At 35.6% G+C, this 26,373-nt stretch overlaps 1 protein-coding gene and 1 pseudogene across 3 annotated transcripts; both read right to left on the bottom strand.

The window, feature by feature from the left end:
- Positions 1-15: 15 nt before the first annotated feature.
- Positions 16-5,163, bottom strand: LOC124890823 (annotated as a pseudogene).
- Positions 4,638-26,367, bottom strand: LOC107846133. 3 transcript variants are annotated; one of them, XM_047402638.1, is made up of 3 exons: positions 24,746-24,969; positions 5,593-5,654; positions 4,638-5,471 (listed from the first exon to the last, which is right to left on the bottom strand). In XM_047402638.1, the coding sequence occupies exons 1-3, from the start codon at positions 24,882-24,884 to the stop codon at positions 5,211-5,213; spliced, it is 462 nt and encodes a 153-aa protein (XP_047258594.1). In that variant the 5' UTR covers positions 24,885-24,969; the 3' UTR covers positions 4,638-5,210. The 3 variants fall into 3 exon arrangements, with proteins under 3 accessions (XP_047258594.1, XP_047258595.1, XP_047258596.1); XM_047402639.1 differs by lacking the exon at positions 24,746-24,969 and adding an exon at positions 5,765-7,064; XM_047402640.1 differs by lacking the exons at positions 4,638-5,471; positions 5,593-5,654 and adding exons at positions 23,000-24,452; positions 24,574-24,635 and having other exon boundaries at positions 24,746-26,367.
- Between the last annotated feature and the right edge of the window lie 6 nt (positions 26,368-26,373).

The following is a 26,373-nucleotide window of genomic DNA, read 5'->3' as shown; positions in this document are numbered from 1 at the left end:
TTCGATCAGTGCTTGTTAGATCTTATTATGCTTTTCTGCAACGATGATAGGATTTGCTTTTGCTATTGCATTCTGACCAGCATTCGTATAATCAAATGGGCAGTTGTGTTTGTCTGAATAATGATGAACTGCGTAGAAAAGATCACCACATTTGCAACTGAACCCCGTTAATCCTACACGCTTACGACAAGTTGTGCACTTTCTCAAACCCTCTTTTGACTCCACTTGTGAAATCTGCAGGTGCAATCGCGGCACCTGCAAGAGCAAGTTCTGATTCATCGCTGCTTGAGCTTCTGCGTACGACGTCTTTTCTAGATGCAGCTGCAACATTTGCATGTTCCTGCTTCAGTAGTATTATGTCCTTTTGACACTTGGAACACATATTCATCGTAGCTGCACTACCGAAAAAATCACAGTCGTTGATGCAGAGGACGGGGTCTTCTAGAGCTCAACAACCTGTCTCTTTAGATGACTCCCTTTCTGCAGCTAACAAGTCAAGTTCAACACCATAAGTGTCACGCCTCAAATCCTATTGGGGCGGACTGGCACCCGTAACCGAGGTGGCCTAGGAGAACCAGCTCATTACCTTATACTTCCCATGCATACCTCTATGACAACCCAAAATTCGGACAGCATTATACCGCATATAAAAGGAAATAATCACCTGTATAAGCTTGAGCACAGATCTATATATGTATATACAATACTTGGCTATTGGAGCCATCACGTCTATTATCAAAACACCACCTTGACTGTACATTAGGTCTACAAAGCCTCTAGACAATACACAGAGTTTAACAAAGGTCGGGACACACCCCACCATATAACTAACTTCTATACAATATCAAAAGTGACTGGATATGACACGAAAAGCCCCGAAGCAAACTGGAGCTCACCAAAAGCAACTGGATATCCTGACTCCTACTTGTGCGGTGTATGAGCTGAGGTACCTATGCCTGCAGCATGAAATGCAGGTCCCCCATGGGGGACGTCAGTACAAAATATGTACTGAGTATGTAAAGCTGTAGATATTCACATATGATATAGGAGCTCAATAAAAATTAGAAACAAGTGAATAAATCGTAATAGGAGTGGACCACACTTACTAGAACTTGTGACAACCTATACATTGTATTTATTCAATCACTTTATCTTCGTTCTTATAATCTTTGTAATCATTACTGTACTGTACTGTGACCATTAGGCTGCCTCCAGTACATATCAACTGGGATCGGCCCATGATAGGCTTATGCCCTTGGGATACCACCCGATAAGAGAGAACTTCCATCACTTAGTTCAATTAATTTTTGAGATTGTTATTTCGGTCGCCACCGCATTTTTGATACTTTGAAACAATGATACATCAATAAGAGACATATAAATAGACCATCATTGCAATAACGATGAAGTAAGAACTCATTGGCACATCAATGAAGTGTTTTGGAGTCATCAATGCCATAACAATGAAGTAGGAACTAATTATTATATCAATGAAACATTTTGGAGTCATTAATAGCACATGGATAGTGTTTGAGTAACCGGATACCTTCTGACATTCATTAGTGCAATAAACATGTAAGATTAGGAAAACAAGTAAGTATTGGAATGTCTTGACATCTTGTAGGGTGGAAACAAGTTCATTGGTAACGTAGGACATCATAAAAAACCATTATGGATCACATGTTACTGAATAACTTTGGAAACTTTCTTAATAGAAAAATTGTTCACTTTTATGCCAAAGATATGGTATAGAGTATGCTTTACATACCTGACTGTCAACCCTCAATACTAGTCGCAAATGGACTTCCCGTCTTTTCGGATTACTTATCTACAATGAACATATATAGCAATCTAGTATTAGCAACCAAATGTCACAATTCAATTATTTGAATTCACCAAACTAGTGGTTAAGTAGTAAGCCTTAATTACACCATAAAGGCTGTCACTTTAACCCTCTTATACTCCAATTACATTCACATGCCATGCATATTCATACAACATCCTCCAATATCAAGTTTGGATTCATTTATCCTTCCAACCAATCCATTAAACCAAATTGAGCCATAGACATAAATAATCATCAATTCAATAGTATATCACCATATCCACCTTCCATAACTCAATTACCATATCCACCTTCCATAATTCATTACAACCAAACCATGCAAAATAGTCCATAACCCTATTTCCATCACCTTTCAATAACAACCAATACATATAATCCTCTATCACACATAGACATATGGAAAAGAATAAAGGCAAACAATATTCATACCTTAGAATTCACCTCTTTATTATGCAATCCTGTTTGTACAAATAATAGGAGCCGTTCGAATCTCTCGAGATGACAAACGCAGTTATCGGATTACTTTGGAATTTCTACGGTTGAATCAAAAGTAATTTAAAGGTCAAATTTCGCTAGGGTTTGTTCTTTCTCAATGATTGATGATGAAAATGAGTTTTTGAACTCATATACATGTATATATACACATATTCCCGTCCATAATATAATAGGAAATGACTAAAATGCCTTTAAAATTTAAATAATGTAGAAATCTGTCCTTTGGTGTACTGTTTTGATAAGCTAAAGTAGATCAACCATAATTCTTTGCTCCGATATCGGATTTGGGTGAAATTGGTATCGTTGGAAGGATAATTCAAAGCGATTTAATTTCATATAAAGTAGGCCACCCAGTTCGTCCTGTACAAGGAGTTCTGGTCATTTGAAGTTGACCCTAAAAATCTGTTTTGATAAGCCGAAGTAAAACGAGTATAACTCCTTACTCAGACGTTGGATTTGGATGAAACCAATTGCATTGGAAAGAAGAATCAAAGATATTTCTTTTCATAGGTCGCAGATCTCCCATTTCATTATATTAAGGTAGTTATGATCGTTCGATGTTGACCCAAAAATTCGGCTGGCCTTAGTAGTTTGTGTGCAGGAAATTTTCCTGCACATTTACTATTCCCAAATATCCCGGCCGACGTTTTATAGTTTCAAATGTGCTCGATTATATCCGAAACCTATCCGTTTTTAGAAATCTTTATATCGTTGGAAATCTTATTCAATAACCTTCGTATGGAACCATATACGGGCAAATTCCGGTATAAATAAAAAAAATTAATTCGATATAAATAAGACCAATACACGTTCTTGAATATGCCAATACACGTACTTGAATGCGGGCTGTTACAACAAGTTCGTTAATTACATCACGAAACAACAAAGGGACAAACAAAAACTTCAACCAAGGAACATCGCATTTATGAAATATAAAGCAATTCAGAATAATACATACATTCAATATCTCGTACTTGCTAGATTTTTGTCTAATTGAATAGTTCTCCTCATAGTTTCGGTAGTGAGCTACATTGTATGAGGTGTTCCATCATAAAGAATTTGATAAACTGATTTTTATTGATGTTCTTCTATTTCAATTGCCAGGGGTCTATCGGAAACAACCTCTCTACTTCTTCGGGGGTAGCGGTATGGACTGTGTACATTTTACCCTCCCCATTTACACTGGGCTTCTTGTTGTTGTTGTTCTATTTCAATTGGTCTGCTTCTAAACATCTTGGATTATCACTCTCATACCACAACATTCTTCGTTTGCTGTTACCATTTTAACTATCTTATCGTACGACTTGAAGCGTGTGTTGCCATGCAAACCATTTTTCTTCTAAGAGTGTCTAGCATGCTGGACTATGTAAGGAGTGATTTTACTGACCAATGCATTGAGCATCCTATGAATTCTATCGATGGAAACGTTTAGACATCTTCATTCTTATCTGCATGAATGCTGGTTTGCATCTGATGAGCTTGGGTTTTGGAGAAGATTGTTTCAACAGAATAATATATATGCCCCAATGTCTTAACTCAAGGTTTGAGTTCGAAGGACCAAGCATCCGCAAGACGAGCTTCCAAAAAAAAAATGACATGAGCTAACAAGTAGGATTGAACTGAAGTAGAAATTTAGAACTCTCTCGTTGGAGTCACACGTGAAGTAGTTTTCTTTCCTCTTAGCAATAGAAAAGAAGAACCAGTAAGTACTTCGCACCTATGATTTTCCCTGTATCAATAACACAACTTTCTTGAAGTGGATAATCTAAATTCTTGTTTTCTTTAACTTTAGCTTTAAAGATCCAATTTTTACTCGAGAAATCACAGTAATAAGAACAATGAGTTGTCGAAGAAAACTGATTTACTTATGTAGAACCAACCAAAAAGAATAAATTGCTCTTTGTGGTTTAAAATAATTTTGATACTATAAAAATAGAAGGCTGAAAGTTTAAATTTTGATTGAAGTGATAAGGCTTTCACTTTAAAAAAACATATACTAAAAAAGAAGTATGAATATACTTAAAGTCAAGTGGGTCCAATAAAGGTAAAAAGGTAATTGTGCCTTTGTAAAATTTCCAAATAAGGAAAGACGGCATTTATTTTGGGACGGGCGACGCATAATTTGGGTCGGAGGTAGTAACAGATTTTTGCATATGCATCTATTTTGGCTTATTGGGTTTCCTTTCAAATTGTTCTTACATTTCAACCATTTTTCATTTTGTGCTTGTAATGTTCTACTTCAAACAGATGTTCACGAAGGGATTGTTCTTAATATTAATAAATGCAAAAGCACAAGTACAATAAGTCGAATCAGATGCAGAATCAATGATTTGTATAAAATACTTTGCTTGAAATTATTGAGTCAAGAGTTATCACATGAGAACAGCACTGATAGGCTTGCAACAAAGTCTCAAAAAGAGGAGCTACTAACGGTTCCACCAAATTTAGCTAGAACTGTAAAGGTCTAAAACAACTTCATCTACTAATTCTTAGAGAATATGCCTAGCAATTTCAGTGCCACATTCATATTCTTCAATCTCAAAGTCCATACATTTACCCAAAGAATGGCTCATATCCCATTCTATTAGCTCGTCTGGGATCAAACAAACAAATTGTGTCCACTCTTCGACCTCATCAATAATATCAGCAATCAGAACCTCTTTGGTCAGACTTGATGGTAGTTTGGTATAGGTTCTGAAACCAGAAGTAGAGATTGGAGAAAATTTTAAGTCTAGGTACTCTAATAGACAATCAAAGGCGAATCCTTTAAGCTGATTCATCTGTTTTGGGTCATTACAGCCAAGCAACTCATCGAAAGCCATCCACAAAAAACTCGAAAATATTTCATGTTCATTGACTAGAAAATGGCTCACAGAGAACCCATCTCAAAATCCATATCTTTTTTATCAGATCCGCCAGGTCGAGCACCAAGTTTGTCTGCCACATTGCTCCAAGTTTCAGAAGCTGAAGCCTTTTGGGGCTTACTGCCTGATCCTGCTGGCATCGATTCCAAACCCATGAGCCTAGCAACCAAACTTGGAGATTTCATTTGGCGCTTGCTTTCACAACGTGTATCGGTCATTTCATTATTCTTTGCATTTGGAAAACCCCCACTGTTCTCATCAGCAATCTATATAGTTCATACAAGAACCAAAAACAATAAAAACAAAAACTTTCCTGTTAGGATAAAATCTGAGACAATAGAATAAAAAGAAAGCTAAATGTGGGAGTATAGTTCAACAAATAAGTACCAAACGAAGCTTTGGCTGCTTCTCATCCCCTCCAAACTTTTTTGAAGCTTGTTTCAAGCAAGCTATAAGAATGCAGCACAAAAAAAGAAATAATTTAGCCCTCTAGCTCAAATCACCATCAAGAAATTAACCATTCTGCTTTAAAAATGAGTGGAAGGTAGTACTAGCTAACCTGGTGAAAGCAGTTTCTTTTGAAACAGCTTCTTGGAAAATCTATGGTTCCGATCAAAGAGCTCAAAGAAAATGCCCAAACAACCACAAGGCCTTTGAGGTTGTCTCTCATTCATTTCTCTAGCTGAGCTATCATTCATCCTTCAAAATCCTCTCTTAAATTTCTTCACCTTTTCTCCCACTCTGCTGAATGTGATTAACACACTTTGTCTTCCCAATAAGATTCAATCAAACATTATCTTCACATTAATTTGGAAAGAATTAAACAAAAGACCCCCCCACTGGCCCCTCTGCCCACCACATCACTCACCCTCCTTGGCCCAAAAAAAGAAAATGGGGAAAAAGAACTTACATTTTCATGCAAGAAAGAAAGCAAAAACCCAACAAAATATCAGAAAGAAAGTAGAAAATAGCTATGAAAAGTAAAACCCTGAGCTGTGTTCAATTACGACAAAACTTTCACAAGAAACCACAGTCAAACAAAGCAAACACAGAACAAGAAAATACAAACAACAATACCCAGAATGTCTTCAACTTGCACCAAATGTGCTACTGTTCAAGAAAACAGCTAGAACTGGTTATAGTACACTCTAGTAAGCTATTCTTTTCTTTTTTTAATCTTCTTTATGACAGTGAAAAAAGAAAAATCATAATTATTTTAAATTAGTTCCTATAGACATGCTTTCTATGCTTTGCTATCACAAATACTACAGAATAAGAAAAGAATGCGTCGATAGAGACTAACCGATTAGGCACCAAACAATAATAATAGAACCCAAAGCAATTGCAGCAAGGACAAGACCGAATGTTTTTCGAAATCCAAAGTGCCAAACAACTTCAAAGTACTTTTAAGAGAAAATAGAGGGAGTAATAGCGGAGGAGAAGTTTGTCCTCTTAGAGAAAGAGAATGGTGAGTTTATATAGTGAGGAGGGCCGTCCACAATCCCAAATAATGAAGGAAGAATAATATTTAATGAAAGAAGAATAACATATAATGAATCAATTAAGGGGATTGTTCCCTTAAATGGATTGGGTAAATCAATCCGTTCCACCAGTCATGCTATAGTTGCCATAAATAAATAATACCCTATTATAACATTTGAAATTTTCATGAATAGAACAAGTAAAAAGAGATCCTTCCTACTTATTAAATGAAATCAAGAAGAGGTATCTAAATTTACCATAATTAACATGTGAGGGGATGTCTGTCAACCAAGTAAGGCAAGCAAAATAAAAAATCAATTACTGAGATGCTTTTCTCAAATCAAATTGGTACAGGATCATACCCAAACTGTCAAAACGTGCACATATTAGCTTTATTAAAGATTTACAAAAAAATCCGAAAAATAAAAAATCAATTACTGAGATGCTTTTCTCAAGTCAAATAGGTACAGGATCATACCCAAATAGTCGAAACGTGCACATATTAACCCTATTAAAGATTTCCGAAAAAATCCTCGAATCGTCACATACATGGTTTTCCCATACAAAATTACCCATACTGACTAAGAGGCATAAAAAATGTGAATTTGCAAGAAGTTAGACGTGTTTGCACCTACCAGAGAGAGACGAACAAATTGACTCACCATTAAAGTTAAGTGTCACGGAATTTCAATCAAGTAGGACATGCAAATAGGGTGAAATAAAAATCACAGTATTAAAATCAATACATTTATTCAGCAAAACTCAAACGTGGCCACACTTAAGAGAGACACAGATGAAGAAATTGTACTAAAGTTCACACACATATTTCGAACACGGGATCAAACCCGAAGATGGATTCTTCATTTTCAATGAGGAAGGGTTGCATGGTTGGAACGCCGAAGGGGTTTGCCGGAGGTATCGCTGTGGGAGAGGAGTCGAGGCTGTGTCGCAGCTTTTGGACGTTCGCTGGAGGGGAGAAAGAAGGCGACTAGAGGACGGAGGATGGAGCAACGGCGTAGAGGCTTGGTTGGCCGTCTCCGTCGATGGCGGCGCTATTCGTCGGTGGAGGACGAGAAGGGAGGGGGCTGGCCATCGGAGCAGCAGATGGACTCGCCTGGGGTAGGAGCTGGCGGCACGTATGGAGGAGAAGGAAGAGGCGACGGTGAAGGCTGTTCGCCGGAGATGGCGACATGGCGACGAGGACTCGGACCAGAGGGGATGGTTTTGGTGGTCGATTAGCGACGGAGAGATCGGAGGAGAGGGAGGGAGATCGAGATTTAGAGGTATTTGTAGGGAGAGAGAAGAGAGAGGTGGAGAGATAGAGGCGGAAGTTGGGGAAAAAAATTTGAGTTAGGGTTTATAGGTTTGAAATAGGAAAAGAGAGATCTTTTGATGTCAACCGTTGGATTGGTTTTTGATCGACGACTATAATTTAATCTCATGGTGGAATTAAAATGTGGCTAGGATGAAAAATAATGGCTTAAATTGTAAGAAATTGGGTTAAGATTGTAATGGATTGGGTAAAAATAGGCTATAATTGTAAGAAATTAAATAAAATTGGATTAAAAGGTAAACAAAATCATGCAAGGTAATTTTGATTAGGCTGTTATTTAAATTAAAGTAGGAATAACAATAATATATGATAATAGTAATTAAATAATAAATAACAACATTAAATAATAAATAATAAAAAATATAATAAAAGATAAATAATAATAATGAAAAAAATAATAATTAAAAAATAAATTATAGTAATAAATGATAAATAATAAATAATATTTATATATATAATAAAAATGTCAATAAACAATAATATCAATAAATAGTATTAAATAAAGCAAAAATAGACAATGTATTTTTCAAAATTGTGAGTGTGCATAATTACGTGAAACTAATTTAATTAATAAAATTATAAAAATGTCATTTTTAATTTTAGAATATTATAAAAATATGATTCTAAAAGATAATTGATGATTTATGCATTTTCTAAATTATGAATTCGATATGTCGGAAATATGTTTGATGCAAGAAAATATGCAAAAATACTAATGTTTAAAAATTAACGATTTTGTTAAAATAACAGACTAAATGTAGTGTCGGGAGGTCCAAATTGGGTGTCAACATCACAGTGTCAAAATTGGCTTCCAATACTGACTTTTAAAAAACTAATTCAAAACAATAAATAAATAGGAACAATTAAATTTCTTAAATTCATGATATAAGAAATACAAAAATGAAGTATAAGAATAAATAAAAATTTCAACATTATTATTGAAACAATTAAATTACCTTAAATATCAACAATATCTAAACAATTCATTTATTATGAATAATGAGGAAGTATTGTCTAAAATATCAATGAATTAAGTGGACTCAATGTAAAATAGTTGAATAAACCTTTCAATCTTTTCTATTTACCCCATTTGAATTGGACACACTCCTTAATAAATTATTTACTCTTGCAAGGCTAAAACTAATTTCAGTAATATATTTTTAGTTACTAACATTTATACATTTTTTTTAAATAATAATGACTATATTTTAATCTTTTATATAAATGAAGACTTTAGTTACTACTATTTTGTCTTATTTGAGGATATTTTCGTTAACAACACCAACAACAAGAGTATTTTGGTAACTAAAACCTCCAATCAATGACACTTTACCGTGTCTTTTGCCTCTACTATTTTACTTTCCTAAAATCTTCTTTCATCTTCATTTTCTCTGTTTTTTCCTTTTCTCCACTGTATTCCCTGCGCACCTTGACACCAAAACACAAGTTTCAAGCAAAATTCATATTCTTAATCTCAATTTTTATTTGTCCATCATGATTTATTTTTGGTAAGTGCATCTTTGATGGTGGAGCAAGTTTTCGAGCAAACTTTCATTTGATGTTTGTTATATATATGATACATGAGGCTAACTATTTCAAGCCTTAATCCTTTTATTTCAAATCTGTTATTAGTATTGATCTATTATACAAATTAATTAATTCAAGTTTTAATCTATTTTCTCTACATCTGTAGTTAATATTGTTATGGTACTAACTAATTCAATTATCCTTTGGATATCCTCTTGTTCTGCGATACTAATTAATTTTTGCTATCCTTTGGTCCTTTTTACCTTCTCTAAAGATTGATTTTTGATTTACATTTTCTATTTACAGAAGATTGATTTTATAAATTTGTCTTAAGAGTTGTATAGAGCAATAGGTTTGAATCGGACCGACTCATTGTAACCTACTGGGATCTATAGAAAGTAATTTGCTTATGGATTGATGAACATTGAATATCATAATACTCCCTCCGTCTCAAATTATATGTCGCCATTTGACCGGACACGATATTTAAGAAATAGGCATTGACCTTGCTAAAGTTACTAAATTACCCCTCTTAAAAAAGTATTGGACCACTAGGTACTTGTATTAAATTGCACAATAATTAAAAAAATGCAACAGAGAGTACACTATTAAAAAAAAATCTACTAAAAAAATACACCACCTACATAAATGTCTCTCTCTCTTGCAAAGAGTTAAGTAGTCCAAATCAGTGCATCGCTTTAATTTAAAATTTTACTCACATTTTCTCTATCAACAATTAAAAAAATTTTGTTATTGCAAAATTCAATTTTCTAGAAAATAGGACCAATTTGCTGTCATGTACGGATTTTCCACAAAAAATTTACGTTTCTGATTTGATTTTGGTTTCAATTTTTGGGCACTAAAACTACTTTTCATTTGAATTTTTAGCAAATGGTTATTTTGTGGCACCAAATCTTCTTTTCATTTGATAGATTTTCTTTTGCATCTTCTGGTTACTGTATCCTTTCTTTTGTTTTGGATAATTTCCAAATTCTTCCTTTTATCTCCTCTCTTATTTTTGCCATTACTCGAAAGATGAGATTCGTTGTACCTATAGACTCAACCTTTAGAAATAAACGATTGAAATTAGAAGAACGTCAAGCTATTGCAAAGTTTCTTTTGAAAGAAAGTAAGGAAGTCCTAAATACGGATCTATAACACAAGATGCAATGTTGTTCAAGAAATCAATAAGAACTATTCAGCGCATTTGGAAACAATGTCAATAATCAGTTGATAATGGTATGTCGTCGTTAGATGTATCTTTAAGACTTACAGGTAAAGTTGGAAGAAAACGGATTGGAGTCGACATTAATCAAGTCAAAGAAATTCCATTTTGTCGTCGAACAAATATTCGATCTCTGGCTTTTGCGATGAACATGGCAAAATCAACCGTCTTTTGGCGTGTGAAAGATGGAACTCTTCGGCCACATTCTAATTCCATCAAGCCTCAATTAACCGAAGGAAACCAAAAGGTACGACTTCAATACTGCCTCTCAATGATTGATCAGAATACAATCCACATAAATCCCATGTTTATGAATATGTTTAATTATGTTCTTATCTACGAAACGTGGTTTTTTTGTCTAAAAAAGTTGAAAGGTACTACCTGCTTCCTAGAGAGCATGAGCCATATCCGTATCGTTCTTACAAAAGTAAGAATTTTATTCCAAAGAATGTGTTTATGGATGCTGTAGCACGTCCTCGATTTGATGAAAATGGAATTGAGTTGTTTTTTGGAAAAATAGGTATTTTTTCGTTTGTAGTTAAGGAACCAGCTAAGCAGAATAGCAAAAATCGAACAGCAGCAACTATGGAAACAAAGCCCATTCAGTCAGTAACTAAAGATATCACTAGAGCTTGCTTGATAGAGAAAGTTCTTCCTGCTATTAGAGCAAAATGGCCAGCTTCCGATTCAAATAATCCTATCTTTTTACAACAAGATAATGCAAGGGAACATATTGGTAACAATGATTTGGAATTTATTGAAGCTGCCCGACAAGATGGATTTTACATTAGATTGTGTTTTCAACCATCGAACAGTCCAGATTTAAATATTTTAGATCTTGGTTTTTTTAGAGCAATCAAAGTCTTCAATTAATTGAATGTTAAAGAGTTTGTGCAGACCAAATATATTTCGACAGCATGGGGATGTCAATTGTTCAGGGGAACTAAATGAAAATAGTTGAAATCAATGTCGCGATTGTGAGAGACCTTGGTTTATGCAAAAGGGTGTGGTACAGTTTCACTAATAAAGGCGGCACCCTCAGATATTATGCAAAGAGCAGTAGCTACGCTCCATAAAGACAATATATTGGGCATGGTAACATTTTTTCAGGCTGCTCTAAGCTAATGGTGTCTATTACAATTCTTCTCTCGTGATGAATAAGATTGGTAATCACGATCCCGAGAAGAGTCATGTTTTGGTTTCTCCGAGTCACCTTTGTCTATTGAACGATGACTCCTTTCCTTACACTTTTTCTTGGCCCATTCAAAGTCGTCTCGCTCCCTTTCCCTATTAGATATCCTACCACTATCACGTTCATGAGACTTTTGTCTTCCTTGACCCTTACTCTTGATGAAATTTATTGTCCTTTATCTGTGACATTTATTTTTCTTTCATGTCATTGATTTGGTTTTTCTATTTATACTTTACTGTTTATGGCCGTTGACTGGTGTACACTGTATTTGAAAGTTTTCTAGGTATTGATATCCTCACTTTAGGATGTTATTCATTGAGACAATGGTAACTTCCGTGTTATGTTTGCTAAATTTGGTGTTCTGTGACTCACTCTCACTGTTGTCGAGTGACTGAACATTTAATCATAAGCTGACAGTGTGATGATCTGTGTTTATGTTGAAATATCACATAACATGGGCTAGCCTATGTACTTCTGGTGAAGAGAGAGCTGAGATATAAGAAACGTAAGGTTGTGAATGGTGGGAAAGCAAATAGGAGCGCATTGCATCAGCTTTATATTTGTTGGAAACTAAGTATTTGGTGCGGGAGTAAATAAGTACAGAAACTAAAAAAAAATTGTAGGAAATTGTTTTGTTGTGTATTTTCATTTTTGTCGTAATGCATGTGAAGTGGAAGTACGTTGAAGCTGAGGTCGAGAATATTCAATACTCGAAAGATTAACAGAAAACAGTTTGCTGTGGAGTGAACTTCAGATCACGGTTCTTCTAAAAGGATCAAACATTCATCAAGACAAAGAGAAATGGACATTTTCTACTCATGTTTAGAGTTTGTAAAAAATATGCTTGTTATACTGCTTGTTTAGACATACAGTATTTTCTTACTTGATGTTGCTGCATTCGAATTTGGAAAGCAAATTACACGGCTGACTTGTTAATGTAGGATATCATATCATGTGCTATGTCAGAAATGCACTCCTATCCATTTACTGTGAGTGTGAAGTATTGATGAGGCATATGACGCATTAGAGAAAATAGCGGAGAAGGATGTTGTCTCTTGGGTAGCTCACTGTCTCAATCAATTTTCAGTTCTAAACAAAAGAGTTTGATCTTTGGAGTTGTGTTTGTTACTTTTTCCAATTGTAAGATGATATATGTGGAAAATGGGATCCCTCTAAATTCTTGTTTTCTTTAACTTTAGTTTTAAAGATCCAATTTTTACTCGAGAAATCACAGTAATGTGAACAATGAGTTGTCAAAGAAAACTGGTTTACTTATGTAGAACCAACCAAAAAGAATAAATTGCTCTCTGTGGTTTAAAATAATTTTGATACTATAAAAATAAAAGGCTGAAAGTTTAAATTTTGATTGAAGTTATAAGACTTTTACTTTAAAAACAAATACTAAAAAAGAAGTATTAATATATTTAAAATCAAGTGGGTCCAATTAGGGTTAAAAGGTAATTGTGCCTTTAAAAAAATTCCAAATATGAAAAGATGACATTTATTTTGGGATGGACAAAAAAGAAAATGGCGACACATAATTTGGGACGGAGGGAGTAGTATTTTTATTTGGTTCGAAGGATATCATGTGCCTCAGCAGAGAAGTAAAGTTCTGTTCTCCTCTCTTTCTCTTACGTATCTAGTTATATAGCTTAACCCTTACTTTTACGATGTAAGGGCAGAACACATGTCAAAAGTTATTTAATTTCGCTATTATGAGTATTTTTGGGGGTGTTGGAGACTTAATTAAAAAAAGTATTAATACTATGTAATATTGATTGATAATATTTATGTCTATTAACATTCTAAAATTAAATTATAAAATATTATTTTTTTAAAGTGGGCTGGCCCGTAAGGCCCGCATCCCACAGAATAATAGTGTGGGCTTGATATTTGTTGGCTCATCATTTTGATAGGCTAGCCCAACCTAACCCGTCAAACTCAAAGCCCGTGTGGGATAGCTCAAATGGGCTGAGCCAACCCGTATTGACATCTCTACAAAAAAAAAACTCTACATTATTGATACTCAAAGGAGACTTTGGAATCTTGAAGAATGCACGGAGGCGAATTCAGGATTTCAAAACGCGGATGTATGAATGTGAAATTCATCAAGATGACCTACATTATGCATATTATACTAGACAAGGAGCCCTGAAATGGGGACAAAACAAGAACAAATTCCATGAAAATGTGCACCAAGATCATAAATAACTTACACACCAGGATTATCTAGGCTCTAGGGTACCCCCCACCCCCACCCCCACCCCATGCAAAACTTTCATCGTCACCCTGTAAGACAAGGCCAACTTATCGAAAGATGGACATTGCTTCAGTTCATACAACTTTTCGATAGGAGCTTGTTTGATCTTACTAAGCTTTTCTGCTACGATGATAGGGTTTGCTTTTGCTACTGCATTCTGACCAGCATTCCTATAATCAAATGGGCATTTGTGTTTGTCTGAATAATGATGAACTGCGCAGGAAAGATCACCACATTTGCTACTGAACCCCGTTAATCCCACACGCTTACGACAAGATGTGGACTTTATAAAACCTTATTTTGACTTCACTTATGAATTCTGAGAGGCTAAATCTGTAGATGCAACCGCGGCACATGCAAGAGCAAGTTCTGATTCATCGCTGCTTGAGCTTCTGCGTACGAAGTCTTTGCTGGATTGAGATGGAAGCTTTGAATGTTCCTACTTCAGTAGTATCATGTCCTTTTGACACTTGGAACACATATTTATCGTAGTAGCACTACCGGAAAAATCACAGTCGTTGATGCAGAGGATGGGGTCTTCTGGAGCTTGACAACCTGTGTCTTTAGATGACTCCATTTCTGCAGTTAATAAGTCAAGTTCAACACCACAAGTGTCACGCCTCAAATCCTATTGGGGCGGACTGGCACCCGTAACCGAGGAGGCCCGGGAGAACCAACTCATCACCTTATACTTCCCATGCATACCTCTATGACAACCCGAAATTCGGACAGCATCATATCACATATAAAAGAAAATAATCACTTGTATAAGCTCGAGCACACATATATATATGTATATACAATACTTCGCCATTGGAGCCATCACGTCTATTAACAAAACACCACCTTGACTGTACATTAGGTTTACAAAGCCTCTAGACAATACACAGAGTTTAACTAAGGTCGGGACACACCCCGCCATATAACTAACTTCTATAAAATACCAAAATTGACTGGATATGACACGGAAAGCCCTGAAGAAAACTGGAGCTCACCAAAAGCAGCTGGATATCCTGACTCTTACTTGTGCGGTGTATGAGCTGAGGTACTTGTGCCTGCAGCATGAAATACAGGTCCCCCGTGGGGGACGTTAGTACAAAATATGTACTGAGTATGTAAAGCTGTTGATAATCACATATGATATACGAGCTCAATAAAAATTAGAAATAAATGAATAAATCGTAATAGGAGTGGACCACACTTACTAGAACTTGTGAGAACCTATACATTGTATTTATTCAATCACTTTACCTTCGTTCTTATCATCTTTGTAATCATTACTGTACTGTACTGTGACCATTAGGCTTCCTTCAGTACATATCAACTGGGATCAACCCATGTTAGTCTTATACCCTTGGGATACCACCCATAAACACATAAATAGGGATCAACCCATGATAGTCTTATGTCCCTGGGATACCACCTGATAAGAGAGAACTTCCATCACTTAGTTTAATTAATTTTTGAGATTGTTATTTCGGTCGTCACCGCATTTTTGATACTTTGAAACAATGATACATCAATAAGAGACATATAAATAGACCATCAATGCAATAACGATGAAGTAAGGACTCATTGGCAAATCAATGAAGTATTTTGGAGTCATCAATGCCATAACAATGAAGTAGGAACTTATTAGTATATCAATGAAACGTTTTGGAGTCATTAATAGCACATTGATCTTGTTTGAGTAACCGAATACCTTCTGACATTCATTAGTGCAATAAACATGTAAGATTTGGAAAACAAGTAAGTATTGGAATGTCTTGACATCTTCTAGGGTGGAAACAAGTTCAATGGTAACGTAGGACATCATACAAAACCATTATGGATCACATGTTATTGAATAACTTTGGAAACTTTCTTAATAGAACAATTGTGCACTTTTATGCCAAAGATATGGTATAGAGTATGCTTTTCATACCTGACTGTCAACCTTCAATACTAGTCCCAAATGGACTTCCCGTCTTTTCGGATAACTTATCTACAATGAACATATATTGCAATCTAGTATTAGCAACCAAACGTCGCAATTCAATTATTTGAATTCACCAAGCTAGTGGTTAAGTAGTAAGTCTTCATTACACCATAAAGGGTGTCACTTTAACCCTCTTATACTCCAATTACATTCACATGCCATGCATATTCATACAACATCCTCCAATATCAAGTTTGGATTCATTTATCCTTCCAACCAATCCGTTAAACCAAATTGAGCCATAGACATAAATAATCATCAATTCAATAGTATATCACCATATCCACCTTCCATAACTAAATTACCATATCCACCTTCCACAATTCAATATAACCAAACCATGCAAAATAGTCCATAACCCTATTTCCATCACCTTCCAATAACAACCAGTACATATAATCCTCTATCACACATATACATATGGAAAAGAATAAAGGCAAACAATATTCATACCTTAGAATTCACCTCTTGGTTATGCAATCCTGTTTGCACAAATAATAGGAGCCGTTCGAAGCTCTCGAGATAACAAACGCAGTTATCGGATTACTTTGAAATTTCTAAGTTTGAATCAAAAGTAATTTAAAGGTCAAATTTCGCTAGGGTTTGTTCTTTCTCAATGATTGATGATGAAAATGAGTTTTTGAACTCATATACATGTATATATACACATATTCCCATCCATAATATAATTGGAAATGACCAAAATGCCTTTAAAATTTAAATAATGTCAAATTTGTCCTTTGGTGGACTGTTTTGATAAGCTAAAGTGGATCGACCATTACTCTTTGCTCCGATATTGGATTTGGGTGAAATTGGTTTCATTGGAAGGATAATTCATTTCGTATAAAGTAGGCCACCCAGTTCGTCCTGTACAAGGAGTTATGGTCATTTGAAGTTGACCCTAAAAATCTGTTTTGATAGGTCGAGGTAAAACGAGTATAACTCCTTACTCAGACGTTGGATTTGGATGAAACCAATTGCATTGGAAAGAAGACTCAAAGAAATTTCTTTTCATAGGTCACAGCTCTCCGAGTTCATTAAATTAACGTAGTTATGATCGTTCGAAGTTGACCCAAAAATTCGGCTGGCCTCAGTAGTTTGTGTGCAGGAAATTTTCCTACACATTTACTATTCCCAAATATCCCGACCACCATTTTATAGTTTCGAACGTGCTCGATTATATCCGAAACCTATCCATTTTTGGAAATCTTTATATCGTTGGAAAGCTTATTCAATAACCTTCGTATGGAACCATCGACAAGCAAATTCCGGTATAAATAACAAAAAAATAATTCCATATAAATAAGACCAATACACGTACTTGACTACGCCAATACACGTACTTGAATACGGGGTGTTACAACAAGTTCGTTAATTACATCACGAAACAACAAAGGGACAAACAAAAACTTCAACCAAGGAACATCGCATTTATGAAATATAAAGCAATTCAGAATAATACATACATTCAATATCTCGTACTTGCTAGATTTTTGTCTAATTGAATCGTTCTCCTCATAGTTTCGGTAGTGAGCTACATTGTATGAGGTGTTCCATCATAAAGTATTTGATAAACTGATTTTTATTGAGTTTCTTCTATTTCAATTGCCGGGGGTCTATCGGAAACAACCTCTCTACTTCTTCGGGGGTAGCGGTATGGACTGTGTACATTTTACCCTCCCCAGATACACTGGGCTTCTTGTTGTTGTTGTTCTATTTCAATTGGTCTGCTTCTAAACATCTTGGATTATCACTCTCATACCACAACATTCTTCCTTTGCTGTTACCATTTTAACTATCTTATTGTACGACTTGAAGCGTGTGTTGCCATGCAAACCTTTTTTCTTCTAAGAGTGTTTAGCATGCTAGACTATGTAAGGAGTGATTGTCCCGACCAATGCATTGAGCATCCTATGAATTCTATCGATGGAAACCTTTAGACATCTTCATTCTTATCTGCATGAATGCTGGTTTGCATCTGATGAGCTTAGGTTTTGGAGAAGATTGTTTCAACAGAATAATATATATGCCCCAACGTCTTAACTCAAGGTTTGAGTTCAAAGGACCAAGCATCCGCAAGACGAGCTTCCCAAAAAAAATGACATGAGCTGACAAGTAGGATTGAACTGAAGTAGAAATTTAGAACTTTCTCGTTAGAGTCACACGTGAAGTAGTTTTCTTTTCCTCTTAGCAATAGAAAAGAAGAACCAGTAAGTACTTCACGCCTATGATTTTCCCTGTATCAATAACACTACTTTGTTGAAGTGGATAATCTGGACGCGAAGAGGTATACATCTCTCTACCAAATATTCATTTTGCTGAATAGGCAGTATGGAATATGGACACGCTTAAATGTCGAGTGAAAGAAGTTATGTCATCAAATAGTTGCTCCAATCTTTCCTTTCGAACCAAGCACATTTAGATACAAAATCTTCAACTCATATTATAATTTATTATATGAAAAGTTTTACTTGATGGTAAGATATGCTTTGAGAATATTCTTCTAATCTGATGATAGACGGTTATTTTTCCGTTGCAGGTGAATTTGATAGCTAAACTAAGCCATCCATATCTTTTAGAGTACAAAGATGCTTGGGTGGACAAGGTATCTTATCATCCAGTTTTGTGGTTGCTTGGATCAGAAAGTGCAAAACGTAGCCTTTAATAGTTGTGATTATTGCTGCATAAGCTGCACCAGAGAAAAAGCTCGACTTTCTTTTTCTTTCAGGGGAGCTGTATATGCATCGTTGCGGATTATAGCGAAGATAAAAATATATGAGTGATTATCCCTGATTTTGCTAACATTTTAAATGTGTACCTATAAGGAAAGATAAGAATAAAGAACAAAAGGAGCGACTAAACGAGGGAAGGGAAAACAATTGTTAAGTAAAATTCTTCATCATTGTCACCGGCTATATTTTATAGTAATATATATGGCTAACCTGTGTTTGTAGAGCGCAACCTTTTGCCAAGATCGTGGCTGTTTTCAGCCTGTGTTGTAAGCACATCCAGGTATCTGGAGAATGAAAGAGCTCAGATTTCATAAATACTCCCTCGTACCAAGAACGTTAGAAGGGGTAATGAGGTTGAAAATAAAGAAATGAATAGGATGATCATAGAACTTCTTTTGTGGAGTAATCTGAGGAAGGTGACAATTTTTTCCCCGTGTTCTGGGCGGAGGTCATGAGGAAGTCTAGAGGAGCACTTTTCCTAGAAGAGGTAGTTAAATGCGATTTTAATACTTATGAAGCTTCTCTGTGCCTTCCCGGTAGCTTAAAAAATTACGTGTTTTTATGTTGTTTTTTTCCTGCTATTATAGAAACTCTGCAAATGGCTGACTCATCTATTGTTATCTTTGGAGCGTCTGCATTCCAACCGCGTTCATCATAGAGACCTCAAGGTAAAAACTTGCTGTAATCGGCAAAATAGAAAAGCCTTCTTAGCATGAAATGTTTTTAACATGAACTATTTTGAATTCAGTTATGTAACATATTCATCACAAAGTACAACCACATCAGGTTAGGTATGAATGCCAGAACAATTGCTTGATTGGGTCGTCTTTGCTTCTTTACTATCCTTCAAATTCACTTGATTGTCACAGGTGATTTTGGATTAGGAAACTTGCTAGATGCAGAAGGCCTTGCTTTCTCGGTATGAATTTCTATTGCGGCAAAATGAACCTCTTACTAACATGCAAGTTTCGACCATCTATTGTCACCTAACAATCGATTCAGCATATCTATTTAGCAAGAGAGAAAGCCCTTCTGCCTCCAAGACCGAGAAAACCTAAAATTTGCTTTTATTTTCGGTCATAGGTACCAAAATGTTGTGGTGGTCATCTTCCTTTTTATCAAAAAAAATATTGTGGCATTCATCATATTACAAAGCTCCTGTCGCCATAGCACCCAGCTTAATGAATTTGAGAAAAAGACGTCGAGTGGTACAGCTAATCCTTAATTATGGAACAAATTTCATGTAATAGGTATCAGGCACACCTAACGGCATGTGCCCTGAGCTCCTTGCCGGCATACCCTATGGCTATAAATCTGATATATGGTCGCTTGGTAAGAAATAAGAATGTTGATGAAGCAATGTATTTCAGCTCTTTACTTCATGTCCCTAATACTAACACTTTAATGTGATTTTAGGATACTGTATGTTTGACATTGCTGCACATAAACCCCTGTTTAAAGCTTCTGTGAGTTGATTTTTTAGATATCTGAACTTCATAAACAATACCTCGAAAAGTTATACTTGTTACGCAAAAAAAAAAAAAGAGAAGTTCTTTATCCTGATATCTTCTATATGATATAGTGACAATGTAAATCCAACAGGACAAAACTGGACTTATCAACAAAATAAACCGGGGTTTGTTCTCACCGCTTCTGATTATATACTCCTCCACCTTGTAAGTATCTTCCTTCTCAGCATGCCACAAGTATAACAAATCCGTCAGTTGACAAAGCGGATTTAATTCTTGCAGGAAAAAGATAATAAAAAGCATGCTAAGGAAAACTCCAGAACACCGACCTACAGTGAGTGCGAGCTACATATGTTGAAATGTAATTCTTTCCGTTTCAATCTGCTAAGTCTTATTTCCTTTTTAGTCCGTTTAAAAGCAAATGTTTCTTTCCTTTTACAACTCCTTAATTCTAACTTTCTACGTGGCATGTTTAAAGATCACAAACTTAAATTACATTTTGATATATTCTGCATACCTTTATTTTAAGACCACAAGATTCAAGTCTTCTTTTCTTTCTTAAACATCGTGCCAAATCAAAACCAGAAAAACAAAATGAAACGAAGGGAGTATTAAATTGAGATTCATCTTGATATATTTTTTTACCTCTACTTATAGGCTGCCGAGCTGTTACGACATCAACATTTGCAACCATACCTCCTCTTGTGTCACAACCCTTCATCTGCGTTTCTTCCTGTGAAGTCCCCGAGCAGAACGAAAGAGAAAACACGACCATCACCTGTAAAATCTATCAGTCCGAGAGGTAGCAGAGACAGACTGTTGAAGCTAAAAGAAAAGAGAACTGTCCTTTACTTTGACGAAAGTGATAACATTCAGCCAAGAAACTTATCTGACAATTATAACACGTTCCGAGCCAAACTTGACACTAAGAGAGTCGATCCAACAAGCTACTCGGTTAGGATCTCTCAAGATAGTGAGGATTCTAAAAGTGGGGAGATGAGTGAGGCAGCTGTTTGCAATGGATATGATCAACAGGAGACTATCTCATAAACAGAAACTACGATCACTCCAAGATCGTTAAGTTCAAGGGCAAAAACATGGTCCGAGGAACAAGAGCATGTTTCTCCAGAGCATGTTAGTCGATTTGACGAGGGTGATACGAAGAATAACAAGACAAAAGAGCTTGAGGTGTTGAGCAGTCCACTGGACCATGAGGAAGAAGATATAGTGGAATGTATCTCCGCAAAATCTAGCAGAATGACATTGTCTGATGGAAGATTCAACGATAAAACACGTTCCTTCGATGAAGAAAGCACTTCATCTAATTCACAGTCACTAAAACCAGATCCAGAGGCAGCACCAAGATGCTGTGTTGCTGAAACTGAAAATGGTAGCGAGTGTAGAGAAGTTTGTTGTAGGACAGTTGATGGAGCTGTGAAGATTATATATAATGTACTTTTAAAGTTGATTTCTACTCTATGATGATACTTACCACATTTTCTACTGTTAGTTTTTTCCCCAAAACTACCTCCAGACAAAGATTATACATTTCTTCAGCTTCTTAGATATGATTGTGTTATTATCGGAGTCGATTTCTAATATAGTCACTCAACTAATAGTATTATCTCAGAAAGTCACGTTCTGAGAATCAAGAAGAAAGGTGATTTTCTGAGGTAATAACTATTTCCTGAGTGACTATCTAAGAGGTCAGCGCGATATTATAGTTGTCTCATAGAAAAAAGTATCAACAATCAAATTGTTCCTTTTAATATTCCATTCCTCCAACCTCAAGCCTCTTGTGAAATGAATTTAAGATTCATATAAAGTTTTTTTTTTTATACTATTGTTATTGTTTCCCTCATGTACATTTTGTCAATTTATAATAATTCTATCGTGATTGTCATAATTTATTGGTATGATGTTACTTTTCTTATACTTTTCCTTGTCCCGTTCAAAGTCGTCTCGCTCCCATTCCCTGTCAGATATCCTACCACTATAACGTTCATGAGACTTTAGTCTTCCTTGATCCTTACTCTTGATAAAATTTATTGTCCTTTATCTTTGACATTTATTTTTCTTTCATGTCATTGATTTGTTTTTTCTATTTATACTTTACTATTTATGGCCGTTGACTGGTGTACACTGTATTTGAAAGTTTGTATCTAATGTTTTATTGGTATTGATATCCTCACTTTAGGATGTTATTCATTGAGACAATGGTAACTTCCGTGTTATGTTTGTTAAATTTGGTGTTCTGTGAGTCACTCTGACTGTTGTCAAGTAACTGAAAATTTAATCATAAGCTGACAGTCTGATGATCTGTGTTTATGTTGAAATATCACAGAACATGGGCTAGCCAATGTACTTCCGGTGAAGAGAGAGTTGAGAAAGGAGAAACGTAAGGTTGTGAATGGTGGGAAAGCAAATAGGAGTGTGTCATCTGTGTTGACCTACCTAAAAAAATGAAAAGGTCGGGCTGTTAACTTTACTGTTTTGTATATGCATCCATTTAGGCTTGTTGGGTTTCCTTTCAAATTGTTCTTACATTTCAACCATTTTTCGTTTTGTGCTTGTAATGTTCTACTTCAAACAGATGTTCACGAAGGGATTGTTCTTAATATTCATAAATGCAAAAGCACAAGTACAATAAGTCGAATCAGATGCAGAATCAATGATTTGTACAAAATACTTTGCTTGACATTATTGAGTCAAGAGTTATCACATGAGAACAGCACTGATAGGATTGCAACAAAGTCCCAAAAGAGGAGCTACTAACAGTTCCACTATATTTAGCTAGAACTGTAGAGGTCTAAAACAACTTCATCTACTAATTCTTGGAGAATATGCCTAGCAACTTCAGTGCCACATTCACATTCTTCAATCTCGAAGTCCGTACATTTACCCAAAGAATGGATCATATCCCATTCTATTAGGTCGTCTAGGATAAATCCAACAAATTTTGTCCACTCTTCGACCTCATCAATAATATCAGCAATCAGAATCTCTTTGGTCATACTTGATGGTAGTTTGGTACAAGTTCTGAAACCAGAATCAGAGATTGGAGAAAATTTTGAGTCAAGGTACTCTAATAGACAATCAAAGGCGAATCGTTTAAGCTGATTCATCTGTTTTGGGTCATTACAGCCAAGCAACTCACCGAAAGACATCGACAGAAAACTCGAAAACATTTCATGTTCATTGAGGAGAAAATGGCTCACAGAGAACCCATCCTCTACAGGTAGAGCTTACTGTTAAGGTGTAGTTCGCAATATGAGTTCAGCATTCAAAATGACCAGTTTTGCGTAGCTGAGTTTGCTTCCTTTTAACTGATCAATCTTGCTGAGCACTCCAGAAATGTTACGAATCAGTTCTCTGCAACTCCTCCTGGTGGATGATGAGGTCTCACAATCCGAAAGATCTCTATCAGGTTCTGGAAAGAGTGGTTCATCATCAACAGAGACCACTGATTCAGGAAGCACTTTGTCCTCCGGAAGAAAACAAGAATCATATTTATTAGAAGCATGGATGCATGAAATCCAAGTTCAGAGTTGTCTTATTTTTTAATCTATGTATTTGAGGGAAAGAAAGGAAGTATGCAAATAGTAAAATGTCGAATCGGGGACCATACTTGAGCTACTATTGGGACTGCTGGAAAGATAGCTGTCAGTTGAATGGTGATCAAGTGAATTCCCAACTATATCTGCTTCATCTTCCAAAGGAGAAAAATATCTAGTAGGATAAGTGAGAGCACATTTAGCTCTAAACCTTTGCAAACCTGGTTTTGAACTCTTTATTTCGGCCATCTCAAAATCCATATCTTCTTTATCAAATCCGCCAGGTCAAGAACCAAGTTTGTCTGCCACATTGCTCCAAGTTTCAGAAGATGAAGCCTTTTGGGGCTTACTGCCTGATCTTACTGGCATCGATTCCAAACCCATGGGCCTAGCAACCAAACTTGGAGCTTTCATTTCACGCTTGCTTTCACAACGTGTATCGGTCATTCCATTATCCTTTGCATTTGGAAAACCCCCACTGTTCTCATCAGCAATCTACATTGTTCATACAAGAACCAGAAACAATAAAAACAAAAACTTTCCTGTCAGGCTAAAATCTGAGACAATAGAAGAAAAAGAAAGCTAAATGTGGGAGTATAGTTCAAGAAATGAGTACCAAATGAAGCTTTGGCTGCTTCTCATCCCCTCCAAACTTTTTTGATGCTTGTTTCAAGCAAGCTATAAGAATGCAGCACAAAATAAGAAATAATTTAGCCCTCTAGCTATAATCACCTTCAAGAAATTAACCATTCTGCTTTGAAAATGAGTGGAATGTAATAGTAGATAACCTGGTGAAAGCAGTTTCTTTGGAAACAGCTTCTTGGCAAATCTACGGTTCCGATCAAAGAGCTGAAAGAAAATGCCCACACAACCACAGGGCCTTTGAGGTTGTCTCTCATTCATTTCTCTACCTGAGCTATCATTCATCCTTCAAAATCCTCTCTTAAATTTCTTCACCTTTTCTCCCACTCTGCTGAATGTGATTCACACACTTTGTCTTCCCAAACATTATCTTCACATTAATTTGGAAAGAATAAAACAAAAGACCCCCCCACTAGCCCCTCTGCCCACCACATCACTCACCCTCCTTGGCCCAAAAAAAGAAAATTGGGAAAAAGAACTTACATTTTCATGCAAGAAACAAAGCAAAAACCCAACAAAATATCAGAAAGAAAGTAGAAAATAGCTATGAAAAGTAAAACCCTGAGCTGTGTTCAATTATGACAAAACTTTCACAAGAAACCACAGTCAAACAAAGCAAACACAGAACAAGAAAATACAAACAGCAATACCCAGAATGTCTTCAACTTGCACCAAATGTGCTAATGTTCAAGAAAACAGCTAGAACTGGTTATAGTACACTCTAGTAATCTGTTCTTTTTTTTTTTTTTAATCTTCTTTATGACAGTGAAAAAAGCAAAATCATAATTATTTTAAATTAGTTCCTATAGACATGCTTTCTATGCTTTTCTATCACAAATGCTACATAATAAGAACAGAATGCGTCGATAGAGACTAACTGATTAGGCACCAAACAATAATAATAGAACCCAAAGCAATTGCAGCAAGGACAAGACCGAATGTTTTTCGAAATCTAAAGTGCCAAAGAACTTCAAAGTACTTTTAAGAGAAAATAGAGGGAGTAATAGCAGAGGAGAAGTTTGTCATTTTAGAGAAAGAGAATGGTGAGTTTATATAGTGAGGAGGGCCGTCCACAATCCCAAATAATGAAGGAAGAATAATATTTAATGGAAGAAGAATAACATATAATGAATCAATTAAGGGGATTGTTCCCTTAAATGGATGGGGTAAATCGATCCGTTCCACCAATCATGCTATAGTTGCCATAAATAAATAATACCCTATTATAACATTTGAAATTTCCATGAATAGAACAAGTAAAAAGAGATCCTTCCTACTTATTAAATGAAATCAAGAAGAGGTATCTAAATTTACCATAATTAACATGTGAGGGGATGTCTGTCAACCAAGTAATGCAAGAAAAATAAAAAATCAATTACTGAGATGCTTTTCTCAAATCCAATTGGTATAGGATCATATCCAAACAGTCAAAACGTGCACATATTAGCCTTGTTAAAGATTTATGAAAAAATCCAAAAAATAAAAAATCAATTACTGAGATGCTTTTCTCAAATCAAATTGGTATAGGATCATACCCAAACAGTCAAAATGTGCACATATTAGCCTTATTAAAGATTTACGAAAAAATCCGAAAAATAAAAAATCAATTACTGAGATGCTTTTTTCAAATCAAATTGGTATAAGATCATACCCAAACAGTCAAAATGTGAACATATTAGCCTTATTAAAGATTTACGAAAAAATCCTCGAATCGTCACATACATGCTTTTCCCATACAAAATTACCCATATTGACTAAGAGGCATAAAAAATGT

Source organism: Capsicum annuum, unplaced genomic scaffold (genome assembly GCF_002878395.1).
Source record: "Capsicum annuum cultivar UCD-10X-F1 unplaced genomic scaffold, UCD10Xv1.1 ctg2574, whole genome shotgun sequence".
Taxonomy (NCBI): Eukaryota; Viridiplantae; Streptophyta; class Magnoliopsida; order Solanales; family Solanaceae; genus Capsicum; species Capsicum annuum.
This window is presented reverse-complemented; position numbering and strand designations above follow the sequence as displayed.

Bases quoted from the DNA above. Each gene is read 5' to 3' on its own strand.
- LOC107846133 (XM_047402638.1), bottom strand. From the start codon at position 24,884: ATGAATGATAGCTCAGGTAGAGAAATGAATGAGAGACAACCTCAAAGG. The intron at 5,655-24,745 runs GTTATCTACTAT...GCATTCTTATAG, and splicing joins AAAGAAACTGCTTTCACCAG to CTTGCTTGAAACAAGCTTCA. The intron at 5,472-5,592 runs GTACTTATTTGT...TGAACTATATAG, and splicing joins AGCAGCCAAAGCTTCGTTTG to ATTGCTGATGAGAACAGTGG.